This window comes from Penicillium atrosanguineum, assembly GCF_028827265.1.
Source record: "Penicillium atrosanguineum strain IBT 20685 chromosome Unknown utg000004l_segment0_segment0, whole genome shotgun sequence".
Classification (NCBI taxonomy): domain Eukaryota; kingdom Fungi; phylum Ascomycota; class Eurotiomycetes; order Eurotiales; family Aspergillaceae; genus Penicillium; species Penicillium atrosanguineum.
Window position 1 is genome coordinate 1,301,511 of NW_026623136.1, and position 15,414 is coordinate 1,316,924.

The 15,414-nt window shown below is 46.7% G+C and overlaps 6 protein-coding genes across 6 annotated transcripts; 4 read left to right on the forward strand and 2 right to left on the reverse strand.

The window, feature by feature from the left end:
* Positions 1-248: 248 nt before the first annotated feature.
* On the forward strand, positions 249-1,186 carry N7443_005797 (uncharacterized protein; the record flags this gene model as incomplete). Its single annotated transcript, XM_056885853.1, has 2 exons — positions 249-807; positions 864-1,186. The coding sequence occupies 2 exons, from the start codon at positions 249-251 to the stop codon at positions 1,184-1,186; spliced, it is 882 nt and encodes a 293-aa protein (XP_056741301.1).
* A 2,081-nt stretch (positions 1,187-3,267) lies between these two features.
* Positions 3,268-3,773, reverse strand: N7443_005798 (uncharacterized protein; the record flags this gene model as incomplete). Its single annotated transcript, XM_056885854.1, has 2 exons — positions 3,268-3,293; positions 3,443-3,773. 2 exons carry the CDS (start codon positions 3,771-3,773, stop codon positions 3,268-3,270), a joined length of 357 nt encoding a protein of 118 aa, XP_056741302.1.
* Positions 3,774-5,226: 1,453 nt separating this feature from the next.
* N7443_005799 (carotenoid oxygenase family protein) lies at positions 5,227-7,205 on the reverse strand (the record flags this gene model as incomplete). Its single annotated transcript, XM_056885855.1, has 3 exons — positions 5,227-6,396; positions 6,448-7,084; positions 7,156-7,205. The coding sequence occupies 3 exons, from the start codon at positions 7,203-7,205 to the stop codon at positions 5,227-5,229; spliced, it is 1,857 nt and encodes a 618-aa protein (XP_056741303.1).
* An 817-nt stretch (positions 7,206-8,022) lies between these two features.
* N7443_005800 (phytoene desaturase family protein) lies at positions 8,023-9,869 on the forward strand (the record flags this gene model as incomplete). The annotated part of the gene is made up of 4 exons (XM_056885856.1): positions 8,023-8,059; positions 8,121-8,242; positions 8,294-8,827; positions 8,874-9,869. The coding sequence occupies 4 exons, from the start codon at positions 8,023-8,025 to the stop codon at positions 9,867-9,869; spliced, it is 1,689 nt and encodes a 562-aa protein (XP_056741304.1).
* A 769-nt stretch (positions 9,870-10,638) lies between these two features.
* Positions 10,639-12,715, forward strand: N7443_005801 (uncharacterized protein; the record flags this gene model as incomplete). The annotated part of the gene is made up of 6 exons (XM_056885857.1): positions 10,639-10,661; positions 10,724-10,823; positions 10,870-11,219; positions 11,283-11,456; positions 11,518-11,811; positions 11,866-12,715. The coding sequence occupies 6 exons, from the start codon at positions 10,639-10,641 to the stop codon at positions 12,713-12,715; spliced, it is 1,791 nt and encodes a 596-aa protein (XP_056741305.1).
* A 926-nt stretch (positions 12,716-13,641) lies between these two features.
* On the forward strand, positions 13,642-15,398 carry N7443_005802 (phytoene desaturase family protein; the record flags this gene model as incomplete). The annotated part of the gene is made up of 4 exons (XM_056885858.1): positions 13,642-13,669; positions 13,724-13,842; positions 13,899-14,432; positions 14,490-15,398. 4 exons carry the CDS (start codon positions 13,642-13,644, stop codon positions 15,396-15,398), a joined length of 1,590 nt encoding a protein of 529 aa, XP_056741306.1.
* Positions 15,399-15,414: the final 16 nt, after the last annotated feature.

The following is a 15,414-nucleotide window of genomic DNA, read 5'->3' on the forward strand; positions in this document are numbered from 1 at the left end:
TCTATAACGCTTCCTCCGAAGTAACTCTACTAATATTTCCTCCTGCATTCTTCTGGTCCTGAACACCTGCTACAATGATTATATTCAATAAATTTCCTCTCGCTTTAGCGACCTTGTGCTTTCTTCTAGAGAGTGGTTCTGCTGTCCCACACCAACTAGCTGGAATAGTCAAACGCGACGAGCCGGACTTCATTCAGAATTGGGACCTTTTTCGGAGATGGCAAAGCATGCAGGATCAAATTGCCGAGATGGAGGTACCGGAAATAGACGATGTAACAATGGCAGAGTGGGATCTGAGCACAAAAAGGCTCACATGGGAATGCTTTACGTTGGTGATGGGGACGCAAATTGCAGGAGCGGCTGCGGCAATTAATAAGGCCACACTCGATCCATACCCTGATTCGACTGTTGTCACCAAACGAAGCTCTGCCGACGCAAACCAGGTTATTTATGGAGCCAGTCTTCAGAAGAAATGCAGTAGCAACATAAACGTGCTTCCTGTGATTGACTACGTTTACTCGGAAGGCAGACGGAATTACGGATGGTCGATCATGCCCTACGTCTCCGAAGGCTCCCTGGAGGCCAACTTCGGTTCCTACTCGGACCAGAGCTCGGTGAATACTGCATTTAAGCAGATGCTTAATGCGGTCGCTGGGGTGCAAAGCGAAGGCATCATCCATCGTGACCTCAAGCCCGAGAATTTTCTGAAGGACGGTGATACCTTAAAGCTCATGGATTTCGATCAGTCAAGAGAGACCTCCTCTTCCAACCAATTTGATGTTGGCACGCCATCCTACATCGCCCCAGGTACATATTTACTCTTGGTTTCTGGAATAATCCTGATTCTTACTGACTTGTTCCAGAAATTATCGCCATGAAGACGGATACAGGCATAATGTATGACTACAAGGTGGACACATTCTCGATCGCGATGAGCTTTATCGTCATGTCAGTCTCAGAGCTCAGGGATGCGACCACTCGCTTCCAGCTGTGGAAAGATCTCATTGAGCCTGACGGTACTCTGTGGCCTTCAGCAGATACCGTGGCAAAACTTCTGAAGGCTAGAAACTATGCAGTCTTTAGTGGTAACGATGATCTTCTCAACGTGCTCGCGAAGGCTCTGTGCAAGCCAAGCGAACGCTACGACCCACAAGGCTTCAAGGCGGCTTTCGCTGGAGTGGCCTAATGGATTTTCTTTCTGTTGGGATCCTTATCATATGTTATGCTGAGGCTCAAGCTACAAGGTAATCTGGTGCGTCGATGACCTATCAGCGATACTTTCGTTCTCTTTGTGCATGCATTTCATTCATCTTTGATGGGCTTTCAAAGTTGAAAGTCTACACTACGGTAAAGCTCTATCGCGTAGTAAAGCCGAGAGCCTTGAGCTAGGTTATTCTTGGAACCCGAAAACTATTCATCTATTTTCATTGATCTTGAATCAATCCATTTTTCTCCTTATTGTGTATTATTTCTAGGCGGGGCGGCGACGGCCAAAATATCACATGCTGCGGGCGCCTACACTGGAGACTCGAATCAGAATATTTTTGACTTTGCGCAATGTGAAACTTCCAAGTGCGTCTTGGAGGCTGTGTAATAACAGGTTGTCAGCAATTTGCCCGGGCATATAAGCCCGGCCCTCCCCCGGTAAAAACAAAATAACTTCACTTCTCGCCCCCACTTCCGGCCCTATTCGATTCTCACAAATCCGCCAGGGTTTCACCCAGTTCAAAGCAGTAATGCAAGAATCAAAATTAGTCCCAGAATCATCGAATCGAAAGACTATTTCCCTCCCACGGCCAAGTGAGCCAGGAGTAAACAAGCCACTTTGGCTGATTGACGATCGCGCCAAGAATTCTATTCGCGATTTGCAAGAGGGTGAATTACTGCAGCTGGTGAGAAACCACCCTACTCGTTCACAAGAGAAATAAAAGGCCAGAGAGCTAAAGTTCTATCATTCTCACAGATGATTGATTATGCAGAAGAGGAGATCCGATTTGCAAGCTCCGACAAACAAGTTCAGCCCGACTCTCTCACCGAACACTTTTCCTCACCATCTCCTGATGTTTTCTCTTTTTACCGATATCCAGGAATGGATGCGGTGGCTCTGATCTGGACTGGTCCTCATTGGACGAAGTCTACTAAACACACCAAAGTGCAGAATCGCTTGCGGAGGGACTTAAGTATTATTGCTGACAGGGAAGGGATTAAGGTTGCACACATGGTAAAAATGCCCGACTCTATTACTATATCCCGTCGCGTAACTCACAAAACCAGATGAAAATCGGTTCTCAGAATGAAATAAGCGGAGATCGCTTAAGGGAAACAGTCCTCTCCTCGCCAACTCCGAATGATCTATCTCATGAACTATGAATCATGAGGAAAGCCATTCATGATCAACACCCGAGGGCCTCTTTTATCGCTAAGGATGAGGGATAGCTTAATAAAATCAAATTAGTCGAGAGTAAGATACATATGATGAAGAGAGAAAGTGAGCAGTACCCGACGGGGCTAACCCGGCGTTGTATCTAAAACTTATTTCATGACTACTGGATGAATAGAGAAGGCCTGTAGGCGCAGACCGAACATTATAGAGCGCCAACCTGGTTAAATATGACGTTGCGTTATAAACAGAAGACTCAAGGGGCTCCTTTCTTTTCAATTCCCCGCCTGTCCCGGGTTAGTATGGGGCTTGGAAAAGACCCATTCTCATTCTCACGCAACGGTTACTCGGGATATTACGTCGTGCGGTGAACCTGACGGCCCATTTAGTGCCACATGGAAGTCGTATGGCCAATCGCCGCTTTCCACGATATTCTGATTTTCCTTGCGGTTCCGGCATCTCATCGAGACAGCGACTTCTTAGAACGTTTCCAAACCCAAAAGAAATTGAGATAACTATAGATACCAAACAGCAGGATACGCAATTGCACCAGATGTCGCTTTTGCACGCTCTAAGTAATTCACTGCCGGATGTACCTAAAGGCGAGCTGAATAGGCGGCGAGCCGCCCACGGTGGGACGTTACCATCATTTGTCGTTGTATAATTTTTTTTCATTTCAGCCCAGTTTCTAACTACAAAAGCTACGTCGTGTCTTATTTGCGTTTAATGATTAACCAGAAAAAAGAATGACGGGTTTATTAGAGGCAAAAGTCAGAACTAAAAGAGGGAGCGATAGGATAAAAGCCAAATAGCGATGATCAATCGATCAGAACGCACTAAAAAAAAGCGCATTTGCAGAGTGTCCATCAACTTAGACACGCTATCACTTAAGGGCACTGTCCCACGTTGACGTCTGTGATTGTCATTAGCAGCCCCTTCGTGAGATCTATGCAGTGAAATACAGAAAACTTACTGCACTGCCAAGGCTTGTAATCCTCCTTAACCCACCAACCCTTCGAGTTCTGATACCAATTCCTATGGATTTTGTAAGTTTTGTCATACCGGGAATAGATAGGAGGGTGGGGAGGTCGTACTGATACTTGCAGACGGGCGCAAAGGTATCACCCACGTTGGATTCACCAACAGTCTCGCTGGAGTCACAGGGGTATTTGTGGTACCAGTAGGTCTTCTGTACCTTGCAAAAGTCTTCGGGACGCTGATGATAATTGCCATGGTCGCGATCGTGGCCATTGCCATGTTCGTTACCCCAGCCATTTCCGCCATTTCCTCGCTCCTTGAGCGAAAATTCGTCGGGCTCCGCGACCGGGCTAGCCATGGCCATTTGCGAAGCAAGAGGAAGGATGGCAGTGATGATATAGATAAAAGACTTCATTGTGGAAGAAAATTTGAGATTGGAAAGCTTCGGACTGTAAGTACGAAGGCAATTGTCTGTCAAAGTCGTTGAAAAACAATCGAGAGGAGGACATACGGGCTGCTTTATATATTACTTTCTGGTAGATATTTGGGCCTTGAGTATATGAGAAGCAGAATGATGAAGCTGTCATCGATGAAGCCTAGAGTTTCATACATACAGTATGAGAGAACCCAATGGCTTGCGTATTCCATGGTCATTCAGTTCTTAGCAAAGCAGCTACCAAGCGAGGTGATCTAGTCGCTGCAACCGGAAAGATCTATGAACAGCAATGCGCATATGAGCCACGGTCTTGGAGCAAAACAAACAAACCCGTGGGAAAGTAGGGATGATCAATAGAGAGCAAGAACCGCCAAGTCCTTGGCGATCGATAATTATCCCAAGTCTAGCTACACAAATCTTGAATTAAATCAAATGACTTCAATATGGGCAGGACTAGACCGGAATTGCCAAGAATTCCGAGTTTTGTTATTTAGCGGGGTATGAACCGTGGGTACCGTGGGATGTCTCGGGCCAGAAATAGAATTCGGGACTTTAAATCGATCGCCATCATTTCCTTGGCGATCATAAATCAAGTCATTTTTACCATGAATGAGCACTCCCGTCGTATACGTCCAATAGCTATTGTGGATTTATTTGTGTTTACGAGGTCCCCCTTCCCTCCCGCAAAATAATCTTGCCGGCATTTCCCCGGATGGCTTGGCACGACTTGGCATACGCCAGCACTCTCGTAGGTGACCTATTGGACTGTATTTGCACCTCTCGCTGCTAGGAAAATACAAAAACTTGGAAGATACTTACATATACAAGTATCAGCTTCTTTTCTCAAGGTATGAGGAGGGTATTACGCAGTGCACAGTCGAGACTGTGATTCGAATACTTTCAATTGAATCAAAGATCGCACAAATAAAGTCTACCCGCTAGTCTCCGGGGCGGAGCGGAATCTAATTTTGCTGAGAAACAGGATTCTGCGGGCTCCAGACTCAAAGAATGCCAAGTGCCAAGAGCTTTAGATTTCTATGTCAATGACGGACAGCCATATGCGACAGCGAGATAGCGAGCGGGAGCGAGGCTAGAGCCAAACATTATTCCTTTCTGGATACGAATCCGAACCAAGAGTCACGGGCCCATGGTAACACTTCCCCACTAGTAATCGATCGAAGCACTGTCAAACATGATGTCTTGCACTATCTATGGACTTCCCTCTGATTGATATTGCTGGAAAACATATCTCTGGTACTATTGAACAATGATCATTGAGCTGGCACCGGCATACAGGCCCCCAATTTGTCAAATAATAAAATATTTTGAAAATATATCGGAAGGTCTCTAAAATTTGCATTTCGTATGATAATTTACATCCGGCCAGGAGCGAACCAATTGCGCGAATGATTCACGAATATTTTCAATTCGCTTATAGATTAGCCCATTTCTCCGTGCGCGAAGATCTATATGACCTCTGCATTTCGATCTGTTCTTGAGTAAACCAGGTGCCATGAAATCCATAGGGCACTCTTTGTGGAAGGAAGATCTTCGCCACCACACTGGTCATATCGCGCGCTTCAATAATCCAGAGCTCGCTGTTAACGTCATCCGGAGCCGCTCCATCTTCATTCAGCTGGGTCTCATCAAACATTAGAGTGAGGAGGTATCCATCATCCTCAGACTGAGCGTCGTGCCGAGGAACAAATCGAGGCTCTTGGGCGTACCACCCTTCCGGTGCTTGGAAAATTTTAATAGAATCTTCATCGTCATCGTTCTGCAAAATCTCTGCGATGCCTCTTTCATCAACGCAGCCAGCGACTCCTTTGGTTTCTTTTTCAATTCCTCGTCGAATTAAAGTTTTGATGTCAATTTTGACAAGACAGTCGACTTTCATAGGCTCGCCTGTACTTGATCCAAACATTGCATCTTTTGAGGAGCATCCGTATATGAACGTGGGTGCAGTTGTCAAGCAGGAGGGTGAGATAACTGGCATCTCAAAGGGAATAGCAGACAAGGCCCATTGATGAGAGATAAGATTCAGTTCTTTGTCTGACAGTACGAATCTATAATAATAGAGTCGACTATCGCTCCCCTGGTCCTCGGGGAACTTTGGACTCGAAATTGTATCAATGGCGCCCATAGAATACAGCATATCTGCGCTAGTGTAGCGACATGCGACCATGTTCACTGCCTCAACTTCGTCATCTCTTGCAGACTTTGGTGCAAGTTCATCCCAAGTGCTGGCGGTGTGGAAGATGAAGCAAGCCTCTGTTTTGAACCATCTTACTCTGCCGGGATCGTGTCGGGGGAAGACACCAAACCGTGATGGTGAGTGCTGATCATAATGAACTATTGGTCTCCCCCTCAGCATATTGATGGGGTCCAATGACATTGGGAGATCAAGAATCACGGTGTAGTTGGGTGAGACGCCAAAATCATGCATCAATTTCGGGTCCGATATTCCTGGCACGGAAGCATGTAATGAAGATTTTTGAGATTGTCCTTCTCCCGTGCTAGGAATGACAGAGTACCAGACGAAAGGGGGTAAGAAAGAAGATTGAAATGATATTAGCTCCCCAGTGGTGTAGTCAACGCGTGGCTAGTTTCACAATCAGCAACCATATTCCTAGGTAGGGCAGCGGATACTCACATGAGCGGTGGTCCAATCTTTCAAAAAGCCAAGTAGTCCACTGCGACCGAATAAATTATCATCGGAGCGCGAAGTTGTTTGCTCGTGATCCGCTGAGTTTCCATTGTACCAGCCGATGGTCTCTAGATTTGGCAACTGTACCCTCATCGGTGGTCCAGTCTGACAGGTTGCTATTGTTATCTTGTCGTGATAAAGAACCGCTGTATTTGCGACACTGATTACACGGACTGGTGGTCCATTAAAGTTGAACTGGGACCAAATAATGAGGATTAAGAAGCGACAAAGTTCACAGAATGTTGAAATTGCAGAATCAGCAGGGTGAATCAGTGTCGCGATACTTGGCAATATCGATGAACGCAGTTGGGGCATCGACTTTGTAGCAAGAAAGACATCTGTCAAGATGTAGCGATTGACAAAGCAGGGCTCGACTTTTCCAGATTGTTCAGTTGATCGGAACAATACACCACTAAGCATGCCGTCACCATCGAACATGTGCACATGGCCAGTGAGCTCGTCTCCAAAGCTCGGATTGCCACCATTTCGAACATACTGACCACCATGTAACTCAACAGGAATAGTTCCAGAGTATGTGCACGGCTCTAGGTTGAGCTGACGATGGATCGGTGCAAAGTTGCCTCTAAGGCATCTTGAATTTTGTAAGCTTATGTTTCTTGTTCAATCCTATAATGTTGCGACTCCGAGATGTACCGATGTGTTTTGTTCGCGGCGCACATTTGGCCTTTCGCCGCATCTCCCATGGTCCCAAAGCGATGTCGACTCGTTAGATAATCTCTAGGAGGCATGCCATGAGGAAGATGGAGTAAGTCACGTGGCGCGTATTTCTTGGTAATATTGTGTTTGGCAATGAAAATGTTCCGTCCACGTGAAGTGGATGTTGGCGGGAGAGTTGACGTCACAAATGTGATGGCCAGGTTGAAAGAGTGTAATACGAATTGAAATCTGCCGTCCATTAAATCTTTAATGAAATAAAATTACAGGCAGTAGCATTTTCGTCAAGCTATAGCTCACCATTGGCCGATCGAGGTATTGATCTCATGCTTCCGACGCGCATAAATGAGGCAGAACGTAGGTACGAAAACGAGGGTTTGGAACACGGGCATCGGGACATAAAGTCAATGATCTCAATCACTTCTGACCACATTTAGTTGGACCTGTGATCTCATCTCATGTCTCACGGCACTGCGTAGTCTGGCAATGTTAGATCATTCTTAGGTTTCAATTCGTCAGTCACATCTGATATGCCTAACAGCGCTGTAGATTCAATCACCAGTACATGGGATTTTATGATTACAAGAAGAACCACCATCGGTGGTAACAACCCTGTTCAAATTTCCTCCAAGGAAACGCAACGGGAGCTTATCCTTGATGTGGACTGACTAATCCAGATCGGGAAACGCATCGGCTTGCATGGTATCATTACGTGTTCGGACTTGCGATCCGGATGTAAGCCCGAATTCGTAGTCTTTGACTAGCACATGAAGGGATTCTTTCAAGGGAGACTTGAGCCCTTGAGATGTTGGCTTCTAAGAGAAAATACCTTCATTCCGCTTGAGTATGGTTGATACGCAGAAGAAGAAAGTGGTTGTTATTGGTATTGAATCAAACGTTCAATCCTGCTATCCTGGAATCTAGCTAATGGGAACTTACTTTAGGAGCGGGAGTTGGCGGTGTCGCAACAGCAGCCCGACTGGCCAAGGCTGGGTTACAAGTATCAGTCTATGAGAAAAATGATTTTCACGGAGGAAAGTGCAGCAACATTGTTCACAATGGCTACGTAAGCTTTCAATACTTGGATATGGGAGACTTTTGTTGACTTTTCTCTAAGCGCTTTGATCGTGGAGCCTCAATCATGCTGATGACCGAAGTATTCGAAGAAACCTTTCACCATCTGGGCACATGTATGTCCTCAGAAGGCATTGATCTTCTCAAGTGTGAACCGAACTGCAATGTCTGGTTCCAAGATGGTGACTGTTTTGCGACTTCCACGGATATCGCTCACATGAAGCGTCAAATCGAGAAGGTCGAGGGTTCAAAGGGATTTGATCGCTTCATTGCATTTCTCCAAGAGTCCCAAAGCCATTACGAGAAAAGTGTGATTCATGTATTGAAGAAAGACTTTCCTAGCTTTCTATCACTTCTCAGACCGGCATTTCTGCCTTATTTGTTTAGACTACATCCTTTTCACAGCGTCTGGCAGAGAGCGGCCAACTTTTTCCGATCCCATAAACTTCGCCAAGTTTTCACCCTCGGGAGTATGTATCTTGGAATGTCTCCTTTTGAGACGCCGGGTACTTACACTCTCCTTCAATACGCCGAGCTGGCTGGTGGAATTTGGTACCCCCGTGGTGGTTTTCATCGAGTAAGTCGCTGTCTGTTATTGATAAGAAGTGAGCTGAGTCTGAAAGGTTGTTGACTCATTGGTCGAGATCGGCACCAGGCTTGGTGTCAAGTACCATCTGTCACAGCCGGTGAAGGAAGTGGCCATATCCCCTGACGGGAAGGCTTTCGGCGTCTTGTTAGATGCAGACAGATTCGTCGAAGCTGATGCTGTTGTCATCAATGCTGATTTACTTTACGCCCACAGAGCGCTTCTCCCATCGAATCTACCAGGACAGGCTGGTTTGGACAGGGGCAAAGACATTTCCTGCAGCAGCATATCCTTTTACTGGTCACTTTCGAAGAAGGTTCCACAGTTAGAGACTCACAACATCTTCGTGGAAGATTCCTTTGGGCAGCTATCCCCCCAAATTTACATGAAGCGGCAAAGTTTGCTGAAACCCTCATTTTATGTCCATGTTCCCTCCAGAATAGACCCGTCAGCAGCACCGGCAGGAAAGGATGCGGTCATTGTCCTCGTTCTAGTCGAGAATCTTGGCGGTTCAGATCCGATGAACAGCCCATCGGAGAAAAATGGGATAACCAAATTGGTTGCTGCTGCACGCAAGCATGTGATATTCTCCATTGAGAAGCGAACTGGCTCTGTCGGGTTCAAAAAGCTCATCGAACATGAGATTACCAACACGCCATTGACCTGGCAAGAGACTTTCAACTCGGAGAGAGGTGGGATATTTGGCCTCGACCACAGCTTCTTTAATATACTCTCTTTTCGACCAAAGATAAGACCCGATAACTTCGACGGTATATACTTTGTTGGTGCGAGTACGCACCCTGGAGCTGGGGTTCCCACCTGTCTGGCAGGCGCAAGTCTAACCGCACAGCGAGTTTTGAGTGATTTGGAGGTTCCCATCCCTTGGGAGAGTCGCAACCCGAAAATCAATCAAGTTGGCTCGCAATATTCTACAAATAATTTATTTGTCCAGTCTTTGGGGAAGCGGCTTTTCTTTACTATTGTTCTCTACATGGCCATCGGGATAGCTTTAGGAACGCTGTGGGCAATATGATTTGGGTTCTTATCTACGAGCAATTGTTGTATAAGAAATCTTGACATAATTTTCGACAAACTTCTTTTGATGGCCTTCCTATTTTGTGGCCTTCAGACTTGCTTTGTCAGAGAGAGCCATATCGGTTGATGATCGATCGATCGATCGGCCGATTCAAGCCGCCAAACACCGAAACTGAGATTCACTTTCCCTGCTTTTTCTACTTTCGCTAGTCTTACATGCATTAGTGATGCCTAGTCCTGGTTGATTAACAAAGATGCTCGAGTTGAGCACCAATTACGTCGTCATTAAACTTTGATTTTCTTGGACGGTGGTTTGTTACACCGCGTGTTTGCTGTCCCGGTTTCCTCGATACGGATACTCTCGATCGAGCATTCTCTTTTTTCACTAAGTCCGTTGCTGAAAGTCGTATCTCTAGGCCAAACTTACTGTGAATAAGAGGTGTCCGGGCGAAGACTGTCGGCTAACAGCCAAATTTCTGCCCTTGGTGGCTGACAGACGTATATTACCAAGTTGTAATTGTGATTACCGCGCGCGTTCTGCATATCATTCCAAGCAAGGAATGCGGAGCTTGACGCAAGCTTCTTACCTTTCAACCGGAATTGGGATCGGTGACTTATTGAGTCAGCAGAAAGATTGGACCTGGCATTTATAGGGAATGTCTGGGTCAATTTCTTTCCGCCGCATTCCTATACTGATCTTGAAGACCTGTGCTCGGCCGGCCAAGGCAGTTGCAAGTTTCCGGCACTCGACATTCGGCATAAGCATAATGGGATTCGATTACTGGCTGGTGTATGTTGTGTAAAGCTCTTCACGGGTTTTCGAGGTTGAGTGAGGCCTAACAATGTCTGTAGCCACTTGATCTGGACACTTCCGCCCGCAACCCTACTGACAGCGGCCTATTGGCCGTTCTTCACGAGACTTGAGATTACCAAGATACTAATTCTAATAAACGTAAGAGTCATATTTTCGCTTTCAGAAACATCATTGACAGCATCAGATCGCCGTTCTCTCCACCATCCCATGGGACTCGTATCTGATTCGCAATCGCATCTGGTCTTATCCAGCCGATGCAGTTGTCGGGCATAAATTATTTGAAATTCCATTCGAGGAAATATTTTTCTTCATCATCCAAACATACTGCACGAGCTTGCTCTATGTCATTCTCACCAAGCATCTGGTACTTCCAGCTTACTTGCTGCCACGAAAGGGCAATTTCACAAAAGCCATTGGATCTGCCATATTGATGGCTGGAACTGGTATTGGCATTATCTTCACATCGAGCAAGAACCACTTGACATATCTTGGCCTAATCCTAGTATGGGCTCTTCCTGTGTTGGCCTTCCAATGGTGAGATTTTGACAACCGCTTGAATCTGATGGCAGGGGAAATCCTAACATGGTCGAACACTAGGCTTCTTTGCGGGAACTTCCTCCTCGCATTGCCAAAGAGACCCATTCTCCTCTCCATATTGTTGCCGACTTTCTACTTATGGATCGTCGACTCTCTCTCGCTCCAACGTGGCACATGGGTGATTGAACGTGGAACAAAAGTGGACATTCAGCTTTGGGGGTCATTAGATCTGGAGTAAGTGTGGAAGAAATTAACTTCGCAAAACTCACTGACAGAGCTTTTTTGTTATTATTAGGGAGGCAGTATTCTTTCTCGTCACCAATGTCATGGTCGTTCTTGGTCTGGTGACTGTAGATCATGCTCTTGCGATGGCCGAGTATGACATGGTCATGACCAAGCCGGCGGACAGCCATCAATCGTCGATTGCCCAGATCTTCTGGTCTTATATGACCAGTCAATGGAGATCTTTCGATGTCCGGTTTCTCGAGGGGTTGAATGCAGCCATCGAAAAGCTATCCCAAAAGAGTCAAAGCATGTATTTGGGTAGCGCGATGTTCCAGGACAGACTGCGGATTGACCTTGTTCTCCTGTATGAAACTAGTGCAGCTTGATGAACGGCCATAGTTTACTAACAATCTTACAGGTACTCCTTCTGCCGTGTTATCGACGACTTGGTGGACGAAGCTCCAGATAGTAAGACAGCGCAGGCGAACATCAAAGAAGCATCTCAAGTTTTGCATTGGCGTTTTTCAACGAAACGACCTACTAAACCTCTTTATGAGTATTTGGAAGTTGAGAATGGTCCCGAGCAGACAAGCGCTTTAACTCCACTACTATCCTCCATCGCACTGCTGCCAGCCTCCCGTCTCACCTTGAAACCACTGCTTGAACTCTTGTCCGGGTTTGAAATGGACCTTGGGTTCTCTGCTGAAAAGCAAGAATTCCCAATCACGACTGAATCGGACCTGCAACTCTACGCCCATCGTGTGGCGGGCACCGTCGCATCTTCTCTCCTCGAGTTGGTATTTAGCCACTACGGAATGGACGAAAATAAATACGATCGCGCTCAACAAGAGAGAATCATCAACTCTGGGCAGTGTATGGGACAGGCATTACAATATGTCAATATTGCCCGCGATATCAAGCGGGATGCCGCGATCAGCCGGGTTTATATTCCTTCTTCTTGGTTGGCGGAGGAAGGAATCACCCCGACTGATGTATTAGCCAGTCCAGATGATGACAAACTCGCCATATTCGAGGATCGCATGTTACGCAAAGCGAATGATGCCTATGAACAGAGCGTGGGAGCAATCGATGAGCTACCCAAGGAGGCTCGCGGGCCTATTAAGACGACAATAGAGAGCTACATGATGATTGGGGGAATGGTTCGCAAGAGGCGGCAAGCTGGAATCAAAGAGGAAGGAAAGTTGAAAGTGCCTTTGTGGCGGAGGCTCCGGCTCGCGTGGTGGGAAATGAGTGTCAGTCATTCATAAGCTTAAACTACCCGATAGCCCCTTAGCCGCAAGGGGGGAGTCTCAAATCGGCCGACTTTACCACATTCTCCTGTATCTTTACCGAGTGAAGCAGAAATGAGAGCTTGGGAGGCTGCCTAGACATATATTAGATGACAGGTCAAGCTCCGAACCAGGTAAAAAGAAGTAGAAAGACTGCGCGGACGCATTTGATTGGGTTTGTCGAAGCGATCATCTGCAAGATATTGCGAGTCGACCCTTGATAGCTCTGGGAGGATTGCTGCGCATAAGCAGTGATGATCGCGACACAGTTTTTGCTCCTAGACTGGACTTGATGGGGTACCCGGCTTGCTGATGGTGGCGATTGCAAGAAGCTCTCGATACCTACAACAATTCGATGACAAGGCTGTACCCGACCGGACTTCTGACTGTTAGGTGTGATCAACTTCGCCGCATAATTGATTGCGTTCCAAAACAGACCACACCAGTCATGCGCATAAGCGGGATGGGTAATAGAAGAATCATTTTGGGCTCAATTTGGCAAGAAATTAAGGACCGTAATCCGGCTAAGATCGCTGATTCCAAATACTCAACCCCAGAAATCCACTGCGTGTTGAGTGAGGGCTGGCGGGCCGATGCCCCAACTGGCAGTCTTTTTCCGGCTGCAAGGGAAAAACTATACAACCCGCTTCCACCGATCTGACTCATACGTTTGGTACTATATAATTTAGGACAGATCGCGATAATCGCCATCAGGGTCGAAGTGAAACCTGGAATACCGTACACTGTCCAGATCGGGAAATGTGGGGCCCGATAGGCAAGCATCAATCAGTACAGGAATTCGTCACCTGCCAAGGTGAGGACTAGGCCTAAGTCTGCTTAAATTCTCCTTTCTTGCTGTGTTGATCTGCTCGGCTTAGGAATTCGTACCTATCATTCACGGCAAAATGAACACCCCAAGCGCTATTGTCGTGGGTTAGTAGAAACAATGACGTTGATTGCCGAGCATTTGCTCACATATTTTAGGAGCTGGAGCTGGCGGAATTGCCACGGCTGCTCGCCTCACCAAGGCCGGATACAAGGTCACCGTCGTCGAAAAGAATGGCTTCGTTGGAGGACGATGTTCTCTCGTTCGTCATGAAGACTATGTGCGTTCGCGAAGGTTCTCTCGTACTGAATATATTATAAACTAATACTATCTTAGAGATTCGACCAGGGTCCATCCCTCTTGCTCATGCCAGAGGTCTTCCACCAGACCTTCAGTGATCTTGGCACATCGTCAGAAGAAGAAAACTTACGATTTCTGAAATGCGAACCTAATTATCGCATTTGGTTTTCGGACCACGATCATTTCGAATTGTCGACTGACCTGTGCAAAATGAAGCCTCAAATAGAGCGATACGAGGGTAAAGAAGGCCTGCAAAATTTATTTCGATTCATGAGAGAGTCCGGTCAGCATTACGACCTCTCCATGGAACATGTTTTATCAAAAGACTTTCCCAACCTTTTGGCTATGCTGCGTCCCAAATTACTTGTGTCCTTAATGGCCCTGCATCCGTTTGAGAGCATGTGGAGCCGTGTCAAGCGGCATTTCAAGTCAGACAAGCTTCGGCGCGCCTTCACTTTTGCCAGCATGTATCTTGGCATGAACCCCTTTGAAGCTCCTGGAACATATTCCCTGCTGCAGTATACTGAGCTAGCGCATGGGATACTGTATCCCGAAGGAGGATTTGTGAAGGTCGAAAGCCCCGCCTGATCATTCTTCTATCTTCCAAATGCTGATTTAAAGTTATAGGTGCTCGAAGCTTTGGCCGATGTCGGGAAGCGGCTGGGCGTGGAATACCGCCTAAACACGGAAGTCGCATCAATCATCTACTCGCCAGACAGCAAAGCCAAGGGTATACGACTGAAATCAGGCGAAGAACTTTTCTCCGACGTCATTGTCATCAACGCGGACCTAGTCTATGCGTACAACAACCTGCTGCCTCCTAGTTCTTATTCTCGAAGCTTGACCAAACGCTCAGCGTCCTGCAGTAGCATCTCATTCTTCTGGTCTTTCAACAGGATCATCCCGGAGTTGCACGTGCACAATGTCTTTCTAGCAGAAGAATATAAGGAGAGCTTTGACGCCATATTCCACCGCCACCAACTACCCGATGAGCCATCATTCTACGTCAATGTTCCAAGCCGAATTGACCCCACTGCAGCACCCAAAGGAAAAGACACAGTGGTTGTATTAGTACCGGTTGGCCACCTCGTGGACGATCCCTCTAATCCCCAAGACTGGGACCATTTAATAAAACATGCTCGTGACGTCGTTATCAAGACCATCGAATCTCGAACGGGCGCCTCAAGATTACGCGACAGCTTGATCCATGAATTAATCGAGACACCCACCAGCTGGAAAGCAAAATTCAACCTGGACCGTGGCGCGATTCTTGGCCTTTCGCATTCATTCTTCAATGTTCTGAGCTTCAGACCCAAGATCAGGCACCCTGATATCCAGGGGTTGTACTTTGTGGGGGCAAGCACCCATCCCGGTGCCGGAGTTCCTGTTGCTCTTTCTAGTGCAAAAATTGTCAGCGAGAACATAATAGCGGACTTGTCTAGGAGAGGAGGCATGGTTGGATCTACTTTTTGGATGGTACTTTGTTTCTTGTTACCATTCTTGATCATGTTGCTTTACTATATAATCCCACTTTAAGTGAAGCGCAGATAAC